Source organism: Amblyomma americanum, chromosome 10 (assembly GCF_052857255.1).
Source record: "Amblyomma americanum isolate KBUSLIRL-KWMA chromosome 10, ASM5285725v1, whole genome shotgun sequence".
Classification (NCBI taxonomy): domain Eukaryota; kingdom Metazoa; phylum Arthropoda; class Arachnida; order Ixodida; family Ixodidae; genus Amblyomma; species Amblyomma americanum.
In genome coordinates, this window is record NC_135506.1 from 8,305,102 (window position 1) to 8,318,356 (window position 13,255).

At 46.0% G+C, this 13,255-nt stretch overlaps 2 protein-coding genes across 2 annotated transcripts in view; both read left to right on the plus strand.

Annotated features, from left to right (window-relative positions):
* The window catches only part of LOC144106212 (uncharacterized), a 56,046-nt gene that overhangs the window by 27,515 nt on the left and 15,276 nt on the right, over positions 1 to 13,255 (plus strand). The gene's annotated exons all lie outside the window — the stretch shown is intronic.
* Positions 5,726 to 10,588, plus strand: LOC144106815 (uncharacterized). Its single transcript, XM_077639758.1, has 4 exons — positions 5,726 to 5,876; positions 7,675 to 7,713; positions 7,983 to 8,175; positions 10,425 to 10,588. The coding sequence occupies exons 1-4, from the start codon at positions 5,787 to 5,789 to the stop codon at positions 10,508 to 10,510; spliced, it is 408 nt and encodes a 135-aa protein (XP_077495884.1). The 5' UTR covers positions 5,726 to 5,786; the 3' UTR covers positions 10,511 to 10,588.

Below are 13,255 nucleotides of genomic sequence, written 5' to 3' on the forward strand. Positions count from 1 at the left end.
AAAAAAGCACCAATGAAAATGGGAGAGAACAGCTGCATAAATCTTTCGGTGTAAATAAGGGACCGAAAATGCAGACTTGCACAGGTGCGATCATGTGCACGTATATAGAAATGCACAGGTGATGATAGCATGCGATCCGACCAATCTGCTTTAGCAGAAGTGGACGTACATATCTCAGACTGATCGCCTTGCCAGTGCCTTTTGCTGCTAAAGCCATGTAACTGTCGTGCTGCTAAAGCAAGGCCAGATGCTTATACATTACGCTTTCGATGTACCCGAAAATAAGCTGCTTACATCTGGCGACGATGTTCTTTTGACAACGCAGCTTAGCAGCTTGATAATCCGTTTCACGTACCGTCGGGTGGAAAAGTGACAAAACCTCCTCCAAGTTCCGGCCCGTGCCACTCTGCGTAGGGGCGCCACCTGACAAAGCACTTCTGGTGTCAAAACGGGCCCGCAGCGCCAGCCTCGACACCAGACGCGTTTAGTCAGGTGGCTCCCCAACGTAGAGTGGCGCCGGTCGGAACTTGGAGGGGTGGGTGACAGGGGGGTATGTCTTTTACTTCTGCCCCCGATGATACAGCTGGATTTTGCTGTTGCTGACTCTTATCACGCTCACGACCACGCCGAATCTCGGCTGCTGAGGGTGGCTGATGCGACAGTCTCCCATGGCGAAATCGCTGCACGCCCCCACGCGACCTCTACTCTGGGCCGCGAGGAAGACGAATCAGCCATGGGCGCGTGAGGTGCGCTCGGCCTATTCATGTGATCAGGATGCAACACCACCGTCAGCAACGACACTAAACTTGCTAACGGATGGTTCACAGCCTAGCCCTGCGTGCCTTAATAAGCCGGACGCGTGAGGAGCCCTCGTGCTGCGCTATAGAAGTGCTAAGCCAGATGACGTCATGTCCATCACCGGGGCGTTCCCTACAACAGATTGCCCCTGTAAAAGCATGTTAACAGCAAGGAGAATCGATACATACATGGCGCCCCTGGATGGCCTGAAAGCAGAGGGCCATCCTGCGCATATGCCCGTTTCAGAGACAGGAAAGGAAATTAAGGAACCAAAATAACACCACGATCAAAGGTCAATCTCATCAGAATACTGGAGCATGAACCGTTTCCATGATCGGTGACACTCCAGTGCTTAGGTTAGGCTTTCTCGATTTCTCTTTGCAGTTCGCTCACAGATCTGCTACACCTATCGAAGGCATTGCTTCAATCATGTTGTCTTCCGTAATCACCCAACTGGCTGCGCTGCCACTTCGCGAAGGAGTACGGCAGCCATCACATTGTTGGCACCACGCGTCCATCTACCCCGCACCGCATTCCGCGATGAAATCACTTGTATCGCGCTGCCAAAGACCTCACAGCTCAATTCACAACCATACACAACACTGCACCACGTTTTTAGGGCGAGGCACAAAAGTGCACAGTCTACGCGCGCGCGCTGCTTTCGTTTCTCGGACGTTTCGCCCTTAGCCTGCACACGTCGTTTCCGTTTTAAATAAGATTACGTCACAGCTCTCTCTTTTTTCCGCCCCGTCCGACACACACTGCAAGCAAGACCATTTTACTGCTCCAAGTCCGACGCGTGTCTTCTATTTCTCCCCGCTCTTTCGTATCCCCCATTTCTCCGTTCTTTCGTTCTCCCACTTTCTATGCCTGCCCGAGAAACACTGCAAGCTCGGCGCAGTGCCTTCTCCTCCAGAGCGGTTTACATTTTCGTCCTCCCTCTACTACCTCCCCTTTTTCCACGCTTCTTCGATGCGTGCCCTCCCGTAGGCTTGTTCCGGTAGTAGTAGTAGTAGTAGTAGCAGTAGTAGTATAGTAGTAAACATTTATTCGTGAAAAGGGCAGTAAGGGCGGAAAAGAGCTACAGTGAGTGGAGCCTTCATTTTAATCACTCTGGCTTGGCTTGGATTATCACCTTCCGCTGTGTCGCTAGGTGCGGGCTGGACAGAGTGGCCTCCCGCATGTCCTCCGTTTTTTGTATTTGCATTTCTGGAGGTTCAGGGCCTGCACACCCACACGTAACCTGGTAGGCTCTGGGTCTTGGTCGCTCCACGGACATGCTTCTTTCTGGTGTTCCGGAAAATGTACGGTACTTATGTAAATCCGGGGAGGTACCAATCTGAAATTCTCTCCAGACTCTGCCTTGCTGTGCTCTGAGTCCCTTGTGGCGAAGACGGCAATGCTGATGTTGTGTGCGTAGATGTTATAACCGTGAACCTTAGACCACTGGGACGAAGTGAGTGGTTGGAATGGTTGCGGGGTCTTGGATTGTGACCGCTCGGTTTGTATGTTCTCGAGCTAGTCGCTCCACGACGTTATTACCCTCAAGTCCCGAGTGCGCCGGGGCCCACATGATTTGATGTTTGAGCGAGGAGTTTTTAGCCAATGAATTAGTAGCGAAGTGTGTAATTTTTTTATGTATTCTGCCTGGAAGAAGGAGCCGACGTGCCTCTTGATAGTCGGCAATTATGTGGTGTTCTCGACTGGTTGCATCTCCATGGTGGACGGCTCGTACTCCCATTACAGCCTCAGTTTCAGTAACTGTACAATGTAGGATTGGAATGCTAGGTACTTCTTAGCATGAAGAGTCTGTCACTACAGCTACAGCAAAGTTTAAGAAAATTTCATATAAGGCAGCGTCCACGTATACCACCTTCGGACTTCCTTTTCTGCGCTTTAGGTAGTTCACTCTGGCATTTCTCCTGCCTGCATTTTTAATTCGACATTTTTCAGGCAGAATTACAAAGAAAAATAATATTTACGCAGAATCCCTATGCGTACTTACAGCCCTCCACTCGAGAAATGCAATCCTTACGCTACTTGGTCACATCATACACAACATAGCAATAGCAATAGCTTAGGGAAAAAGCATAAAACTCTGCTGGGTACCGAGTCATGCCGGAATTAAAGGCAAGGAGAAAGCAGACCTCTGCGCTGCTCAAGCTCGTGGCAAGCAAATAAAAAAAGTAAATGTACCCTTTAAAGATTGCAGGAAATTAGTACATCGTAAGCTAGGAAAAAAATGGCAGTCCGCTTGGAACAGCGAAGCAAATCAGAAAATACACTTTGTAAGACCAGTTTTAGGTGAATGGAAGCCCTGCGCCCACCAGGGATGTTTCAAGGAAGTTATCTGCTGTCATCGTATAGGACACACACACCTCACGCATAACTTCCTACTGACAAAACAAGACAACTCCATATCTGAATTATGCGAAGATGAGCTAATAGTAAACTATGCTTTATTTTCGTTCAGTAAACTCGAAACACTAAGAAAAAAGGATTTTGCAGTTTTTTTACAATGAACACGTACCATTCCAACCGACTTTTCCCTTACGTCAAGGTGAAATTGTTGATTTTCAGATGTTTTTTAATTTTTTAAAGAGAACAGGTGTGTGAACAAATTGTAGATTTGATTAAGTGTGGTCAATTAATCACAACAAACAGACTTTTTTAACCACAACTAAGACACCTTCCAATTTCTGAGAAGAAGTCTGAGGTCTTCATTTAATTGTTGGGAGCCTCAAATTCCTTGACCTTCGTGCTAGAAGCCCGTGAGCTTCTCGATGTCCATCAGTGCGGTTTCAAAAAGGCATGCTCCGCAACAGACCACCTAGTTCGCCTTGAAAATACTGTCTGTGAGGCCTTCATACACAAACAACAATGTCTTGCTGTTTATTTCGATTTAGAGAAAGCATATGACACAACCTGGAGGTATGGAATTCTTCACGACCTGGCTGAACTTGGCATTCGTGGCAGGATGTTGTACTGCCTAAAAGGCTTCCTGTCAAACCGTTCATTCAATGTACGCATCGGTTCAATCCTCTCGAGAATTTTCATTCAGGAAAATGGAGTGCCTCAAGGAGGTGTCTTAAGCACGACCCTCTTTGTTGTCAAAATGAATTCTATTAGCAAAATAATTCCAATGTCTGTTATGTATTCGATCTATGTCGATGATCTGCAGATAGCTTGCACGTCCTCAAACAAATCAACATGTGAAAGACAAGTGCAGGTAACAATAAATAAACTTTCAACATGGGCTGACCGAAATGGTTTCGGGTTCTCCCCACAGAAAACAGTGGCCATTCTTTTCTCGCTCAAATGTGGTCTACAGACAGATTCTAGACTACACCTGAACGAAACCGAATTACCGATAAAAAGGGAACACAAATTTCTGGGCATAACGTTTGACAAAAAACTGACCTTCTTGCCCCACATAAAGAACCTGAAGAATAAAACTTCTCGATCATTAAATATCTTGAAGGTGCTTTCACATAAACGCTAGGGGTCTGATAGAACCTGCCTTTTGCACATCTACCGCAGCATAGTTCGCTCTTGCCTAGATAATGGGTGTATAGTGTACAACTCACCTCGACCATCCTACCTTAAGCAATTAGACCCAGTACGTGATTCAGCTTTGCGCCTTGCAAGTGGGGCATACAGGACATCACCAATAAACAGCCTATCTGTCGAATGTAACGAACCAGCCCTCGCAGATAGAAGAGCCATGCTCACATGTGCATACGCCCTAAAAACCCGTTCACTACCAAAAGATCTCTGCTACTCCATAGTTATGAAGTGACCGTCTAAGCAGCTTTTTAGTAACAAACCGAATGCGACGAGACCCCTTATCCTCCGTTTTGAAGAAATTTTCTAGGAATTGGGTATTTTAGACACACTACCTGATGTCGCCCAGAGACCCAAACCACTGCCACCTTAGAACACCTTTCTCGCAGTAGGGGACTACACAATGACACAATTTCAGTAAAAGCAAACTCCACGTGAACACATACTACAAGAATTTTTGGCACAAGAGGAAAAGTACAAAGGATACACAGCATTTTATACAGACGGTTCTAAAACATCACTTTACGTCGGAAGTGCTGTGGTGCAAGACAAATGGGAAAAGGTAGTTCGGTTACCTCAGTGCGCGTCAATTTTCTCAGCTGAATGTTATGCCATTTCGGTGGCGGTATCAAAAATAGTCGAAAAGAACATGTGTGACCACCCCCGCCCTATATCAGATTGGAGTTTGTGCACCTCTCTCTTCGTGATATTCAGTGGGAAGTTATAGGTGGAAGACTGCATGATGTTTTCTGTCCAGAGCTGCTCAGGAAACAATACTTAGCTGCTTCATCTGCCTATGATATACTGATTTCTGCAGTAAAATTGTCATTTTTTAAGGCCTGAATTATTCTTGGTTCGATATCAAAGAGCCAATTCGTTGGGCCTCACAGAGACAATAAGAATTGTTCCTCGTCGTGGTTGTTCCTAAGGCAGCCGCCACACATTTTGAACTGCCAGCTCAGCGAAGCTCACGGATTCACTTCAAATCAAAGAGAACAATAATAAATCGTTCAGTGTGCTCTCCTGTCACTGCGTCTCGTCATTTAAGCTATGCTACAGCATTTCCATGCATTATTTCTTTTTTTTTGTAGACTAGTTTGCGAGCCAGACCAATTCGCAACAATACTCCGGGAGAACAACTTGAAGCACTCTGCATTGTTTTCGACTTTATGTTGTTGAATTTGTTTTGCCGAAAATTTTGACGAAATTTTTAATCAAATGACTTTTATGCTGCTGACCATCTTGTGCAGTTTCTAAAAAAAAAGAAGTGAGACGGGGGAGAGAGAGAACTTCCACAGGAGGAAGTTGGGGAAATTGGAAGCAGAAAAAAAAGCGTCATCAGCTCAAAGCAAAATCATCCAGCTACTGTATAAAATGACGGGACATTTCCGTCCTACTGAGGCTACTGAATTGGAGCAGGTGCCATGATGAACTCACTGAAGACCCTGATGGCTGTTGTCGCTGCAGTTTTCATCATTGTTATTCTGTACTCTGCCGGAAATCATGCAGCAGAGGTAAGTGCTAACTTCACATCGTGTAAATTCTACGAATTACAGTGTAGCTTGATATGCTAAAAAATGGACGCAGTCCGAATGAAAACTGCCTTCCCTTTACTTTCTAATGTGTTCCAGGGATTGCGCTTGTTAAAATTGCCCTATTTGAACACAGATAACATACTCATGTCAGTAGGGAGCTTTGCTTAGTGGCTGTATTACTAGAGTACGCTGAGAGAAATAATTTACGGATCATGAGTACCTTCTTTCGCAAACGAGAGCACAGCAAGTGGACGTAGAAAAGCTCCAATCGTGAGACTAAAAATGGAATAGACTTCATACTATGCCCTCACCCTGGCATCGCGCAGGACGTGGACGTCCTCGGAAAGTTGCGTTGTTGGCACCACAGGATGGTAAGGTCTGGAATTAGCCTAGACTTGAAGAGGGAACGGATGAAGCTAACGAAGCGGAAGCCCATTAACGAGTTAGTGGCAAGAGCGAAAGTAGAGGAATTGAGGATATCGCTCGAGAACAGATATTCGGGTTTAACTGAAGACGACGACTATAATGTTAACGCTATGAACGATAACCTCAAAGCTATCATTACGGTGTACGCAGCACAGGTAGCGGTAGGTTGCTTCGACAGGATGCGGGCAAACTCTCTCAGGAGAAAAAAGATGTGATTAAGAGACATCAAATCATGACAACATCAAACCCCACATAGAGAATACAGCTGGCAGAACTCAAGAGGTGAACTGAAAATCATGATCAATGAGTCAAACAGGCAGAGCAGAATGCTGGGTCTAAACATTAACATGCAGAAAGCCAAAGTAATGTTCAACAGTCTCGCAAGAGAACAGCAGTTCACGATTGGCAGCGAGGTGCTGGAAGTGGTAAGGGAATATGTCTACTTAGGACAGGTAGTGACAGCTGACTCGGATCATGAGAGGGAACTACGTGTAAGAATAAGAATGGGGTGGAACGCATATGGCAGATTCTCTCAGATCATGAATGGCAGTTTACCTGTATTCCTCAAGAGAAAAGTGTACAACAGCTGTATATTACCGGTACTAACCTACGGGGCAGAAACGTGGAGGATAATGAGGAGGGTTCAACTTAAGGACAACGCGATGAGCTATGGAAAAAAATGATAGGTGTAATGTTAAGAAGCAGGCAGAGTGGGTGAGGGAACAAACGCGGGTTAATGGCATCCTAGTCGAAATCAAGAGGAAGAAATGGCCTTGGGCCGGGCATGTAATGCGAAGGCAAGATAACCGCTGGTTCTTAAGGGTACCGTAGTGGATTCCAAGAGAAGGCAAGCGTAGCAGTGGGCGGCAGAAGGTTAGGTGGGCGGACGAGATCAAGAAGTTTGCGGGCATAGGGTGGCCTGAGCTGGCGCTAGACAGGATTAATTGGAGAGACAGGAGAGGCATTTATCCTGCAGCTGGTGTAGTCAGGCTGATGATGGGAATGATGAATGATATGAATACAGAAAAGCAATACACGCAATAAAACCCAAGGAACACATCACATAATAAAACATTAGAAATAACGAAAATGCAACGCACATTACAATACATCCCACTCTAATTACTGCGGGACAAAAATGGGAAATTACTGCAAGGAGTTTTGTTCTGAAGTCGTTTGAGGACAAAATGAAATTTTATATATCCAAGTTAGTGAAAATACGTGCGATGTGGTAATAAATGTCTATAGCGGACGTTCTAAGTGTTTTGTGGAGAAGTAGTCGTCTGTTCAGTGCGAAGTTGAGAAAATTACAGACACTGAAGGAAGACTACTTTCGCTTGTTTTATTTCAGGGCGCGAAGCCAGCGCTGGATTACCCCACATGGTTGACGGTGAGTCGAGAGGCTGACAAAATAATACTTAATAAAAATAACTGCTTAGTTCGAAGTCGTGTGCTCTTTAAGTGTGTCCATATGGTGCATGAACAAAACTTGCCTCTTTGCGTTCTGAGGGTCATGTACTTCCGGCGCGCTTCGTTCATTTTGAGCGGGATGTTTTGTGCAGCAATCAGCAAAATGTACCCTTGGGTGTGTGGGGGCAGCCATACGTGCACTTTTGTCATAGTGCAAATAAAGTAACAATGTCGTAATATTTCCTCCAGCGTCACGACGAGGGAGAACCTTGCGATGTCGAGCGCAACTGTCAAATAGGCCTTTGCTGTGCCCGGATGACTCGAGAGGAGGGAAACAAATGCCGAGCGAGGAACAGCACCGTCGGCCTGCGCTGCTCGAAGAGAAGGTGGCCGAAAGGCACCATATCTAAAGCCTACATCGGAGGCTGCCCCTGCGGCAAAGGTGAGTACGCTGTATCGTTGCGGCTATTTTAGGTGCGCACTCTCCAACAGCTTAGTAATGCGAAGGAAACGATCAAAGACCAAAATGTTGTGCTGTTTGTGACAACATCTTAAGTGGACTTGAAAAAAGTGTAACGAGAACAGGAATGAGATACGTTTTTCTGCTCTTCTGGATTAGGTTAAACTGATTTTACGCACGCATCCATGAGCATAATTATTGTTCTTAAGGTGATACAGGGCAGCGGGACGAGGTTTCTTGCAGTTTGTGATTGAGACAAGAATAACAAATTAGGAGCCCTATTCTATAAGGAGACATGACGTAGTGCGACTTTGCAGCATTCGTGAGAAGCGACCAGACAATTGTTTTATTGGGGACCAGATCTCACCATTGGCTGCACATCGCAACCTTTGCCGAGCCGGTTCGTGTGGCGGGAAATGTCTTCGGCACGACCTTGTGACTTAGTTTAAAGCAGTCGTGCAGTCACTATTGCTTCACAACAAATGAAATGATATGTGGACATGGATACCCACAGAATGCGGCCCCTGGATAATACTTCACAAGGTATTTTGACGGTGGAAACCTTTTTAAGAGCCTATAAATGCAATTGCTCGGCATTTTTTTTGCACAACTTTGCATTTATTTATTTTTGTCAGAAATCAGTTATTTAAGCTATAAGAGCTATAACCTATACATGCTGGCCCCATACCCTCAACAGAAGAAAGAAATAAATTGAAAATTGGTTTTGAGGAAAGAAAATGGCGCAGTAACTGTCTCCCATATCTCGGTGGACACCCGAACCACGCCGTAAGGTAAGGGGTAAGAGACGGAGTGAAAGAAGAAAGAGAGAAAGAGGTGCCGTAGTCGGAGAAGGAGAGCCTGGCAGGCTTTCACGGGCGGCGATCGCCGCGTTGCCTGCCCGACTATCTCGTCTAGCTCCGTCAGCGGGCGTGCACCAAGACGATCCGGTTCACTGCAAGCTGGTCCGGCCCTATTTGCAGGGCACGCATGTGCAGGAAACATGCGGTCGAAACTAAATTGGCAGAGTTCGCATCAGAGCTAAAGTTTTTTGTCACAGCGAACTCGAACATTTACAAAAATTTTAAATTTTCCGTCCCATTGGTAAGCAGCACAAAAGAAGAAAAGGTGCCCCCCCGTCTGGAAGACGTTGAAGTAGCGCGCGTTAGCAGTTTGGTTTACTAGAATTGATATGAATGACATTGAAGTGAGGTACAGAAATGGAAATACGAATTTGACATCTTGGATTTATAAGTGATAGCACCAATGTATCACCAGTTGGATATATCAGTGACGTCACCGATCAATCACCAATTCGATATACTAAAGACGTCACCATTCAATCACCAATTGGATTGCTATACGATTTATTATGGGGGCCGCCATCTTGAATTCCTCGGACTTCGAAAATTTTGCGGCGAATTTCCCCCCAAGATATCGAGAAACGTGATGAGTAAAAAGTAACGCTCTTAACATTTCATCACTGAAAGGAGTTTGAATTTTGAATCAGCTCCACCACAAAATGGGCGCCTCCATTTCTCAATTGTTCAGACCAGTGGTCTTCAAACTTCAGCCTGCGGGACGCAACCCTTAAGTGCGCCTGCTGTCGCGCGCGCATCATATCGAAGCTCTTATGGACGACCCTTTCCGATTAGTACGCGTCGATCCGCGTGGGTTGTAATATGAGCTGGGTCTGTTCAGAGCTGCAGCCGTAACCAGAATGACACCGGCTGCCAACGCCCGATGCCTGGCTATTTGGGCACGTGTGTGGGTGAGATAAGCTGCTTTCCTTACTCCAGAGGCGTGGGATCCTTACACGTTCACGGGGAGGCGGAAAATATCGTTAGCTAAACTGCTGTCAGCCTGGAAAATTATTCTTCAGCATTTTGATAGGATTCATAACTCGCGGTCGCCAACAAATGCAACAAATTTTGTATCTGAAGATAGCAACAGCAGCGCCGAATAAACCGTACTCCCCAAGAGAGGATTTTTGTGGGTTATTCATAGGCAGTAGCGGCCGCGGCGGCGTTGAGATGTTTTGTCGCTTGCACACAATGGCGCTTTCTCATCGATGCCACAATTTTGTTTACAATGTATCTTGGCATTTGAACCTTCTCAACTTTTGCGCATTTTGGCAGAGAAATGAAAACAAGCATTACATTCAGTATTTTAATTTGATGAAAACTATTACATTTTTATCGTAAAGGCTTTAACAACAAGGTGTGCATCCACAGGTCTGAGGTGCAAGATGGATCGCCAACTTGGATATGGTACCTGCGAGCATTATCCGAAAAAAAATGTGTCCCAAAAGGAAGGTTGAGATTAACGAGCTACCTCTGAGACACGGGCGCTCTTCAAGCTATGTGACGCCAATAAAATGTTTCGGCTTTGAAAGAAAGTGTTTCTGAGACCTTCATTTGCTCATGTATTCAGTAGAAGAGAAAATAATTCGGTTAACTGATTCAGTTTCTTCAGCATTTCACATCACCTACCATATATAATACTCTTAATATAGTAAGTAAGTGCGCAAGAATTACCGCAAGGGCACCTTGAGTCTCAAGGTGATGGTGCTTGGCGCCACCACGGACCCTAGCTCACCGTACCGAAGCTGTCATCCGCACCGTGGCGATAGGTTTTAAGGTGAAGGGTAGAAACCATGAACGGTGGCGGTCGGGGCCATGGTCAAGCTCCGGCCGAAGGGCTCCCCGTCTGTTTACCAGGCGGGGGGCTCCGGGACCTTCCTGTGAATAAGACGGTGAACCACAGGCGACATTTAGGAACCGTCATTATATACATAGCGCATGAGTAATTCTTCCTCTAAAAAACCTGATCGGTCCCTGAAAAGGAACCGCACCGATGAAAGCACTGCCAGAACTCGACCCAACTCTCAACATTTTTCTCGCTTCCTGATTGTCTACCCGCTTGTAGACAATGAACCAATTGCTGCCATATCTGTTTTTCTCATTGCTAGGACTCCGGAAAAAATGATAGGCAAAAACTACAATGCAAAAAAACTCACATCCGGTGACCTTCTTGTCGAAGTGTCACAGAAAGACCACTCGGACACTCTACTCAAGCAAAAACATTTTGCTCACCTCTTGGTAACCATCTCGCCCCACCGCAGCCCGAAAACTGTACAAGGTGTTATATCCGAACGCGACCTAATCCGTGAAACAGACTCAGACCTCCTTGAAGGCTTCCGAGATCAAGGTGTCATTGCCCTTCGTCGCATCGCCATAAGGCGTAACGACGAAGAGGTGGTAACACCCCACATCGTGTTAACTTTTGAACGTACCCGTCTACCAGATGCTGTCAAAGCAGAATTCATCCACTGCAAAGTCCGCCCATACAATCCAAACCCGAGAAGATGTTTTAATTGTCAAAAGTACGGACATGGATCAAAAACGTGCCGGGAAAAACTCACATGTGCGAAGTGCGGTGCCCATGAGCACCCAACAGAAAACTGCAGTGCCGTTCAAGTAGAGTGTCCAAATTGCCACGGGCCACACGCCACGTATTCGCGGACATGTGAGACATTTCCAAACGAGAAAAAAATCATCAAACTGAAAGTAACTGAAAATATCACATTCCCTGAAGCCCGGAAGAAGCTCTCGCTTCTCTCCGGAAGATCCTACGCTGACGCAGCGCGCAGGGGGGCCGGGCGGCGTCTGGTCACGGTGGGCACGCAATACAGCCTCGCTGATGCAGGCCCACTTCGGCCCCTCACCAAGCAGCCTCAGGCTGCACTATACTTTGATGTTCCAGAGGTCAACTTCTCGCAGACCTCTGGAAAAACACAGACAAGTGAGAGGGAGTCTTTCCCTCTTGAAAAATCTACGTCTGCCTCCACGTCTGCTTCCGCATCTTCAGCGGATGCAATGGAGGTGGTACCGGGATCCCCAGTGCCGCAGGCGATGAGGGAGTCCCCCAAAAAGAGGCGGAACTCTCTGGACCGCCTCAAAACAAAAAGACATATTCCAGTGAAGCCGCCTGTAAAGGTGGCGACATCTAAATAACACCCCAATAGCCTTCGCTTTCTCGCTAAGAAATATGGACGTCGAGAGCATTATTTACTGGAACTGCAGAGGTCTTCTTAAGAACCTGGATGACATATATGAAATACTCGCGCAATATCATCCAAACATACTTTGCCTTCAAGAAACACACCTAAACCCAGCACACGCAAACTTTCTAAACAAATATGTAGTATACAGGAAGGACAGGCAAGGCAGTGCCCACTCATCAGGTGGCGTCGCTATAGTGGCTCAGAATTCAATTCCTTCCCAATGTCTTCCACTTGCTACTGATTTAGAGGCAGTGGCAATACGAGCCCTAACTTTCGGCCGAGTAATAACCATATGCTCTTTATATATCCCACCAGATCATCGCCTGTCAATTGATGAACTCGAAAAACTCATTGGCCAGCTACCCGAGCCGTTCGTGTTGGTTGGAGACTTTAACGCACACCACCCATTATGGGGAGGTAATAAAACCGATTCTCGAGGCAGGCTAATTGAAAAATTCTTGTTATCATCTGGCTCATGTTTATTCAATAGAAAAGAACCGACACATTTTAATGCAACACACAGCTCATATACGGCGATAAACCTTGCTATTGGCTCGCCATTGCTCTTGGCAGCTATTGAGTGGGCTGTTATTAATAACCTCTATGGAAGTGACCACTTCCCCATTTCTTTAAAATACATGGGAAATATAACTCCGAGGGTAGATAATCCTATAAGGTTTAAAGAACAGATTGCTGACTGGAAGCTGTTCAGGGAACTCTCAACACTGCCCTGTTCATCAATAACGAACATAAGCATAGATGAGTCCCAATCCTTGGTCACATTGCATATTATAGATGCTGCACAGAAATCCATTCCACAGACATCAGAAAAAATACGCAACAAACGAAAGCCATGGTGGAATGCACAGTGCGAGAAAGCTCGTCATGACCAAAATAATGCATAGTCAAAATTCCGCCGTTATCCTTAGGCTGACAACTTAGTCAACTTCAAGCGAGCTAAAGCAAATGGTAGGCGTACTCGGCATATATCCAAACGCG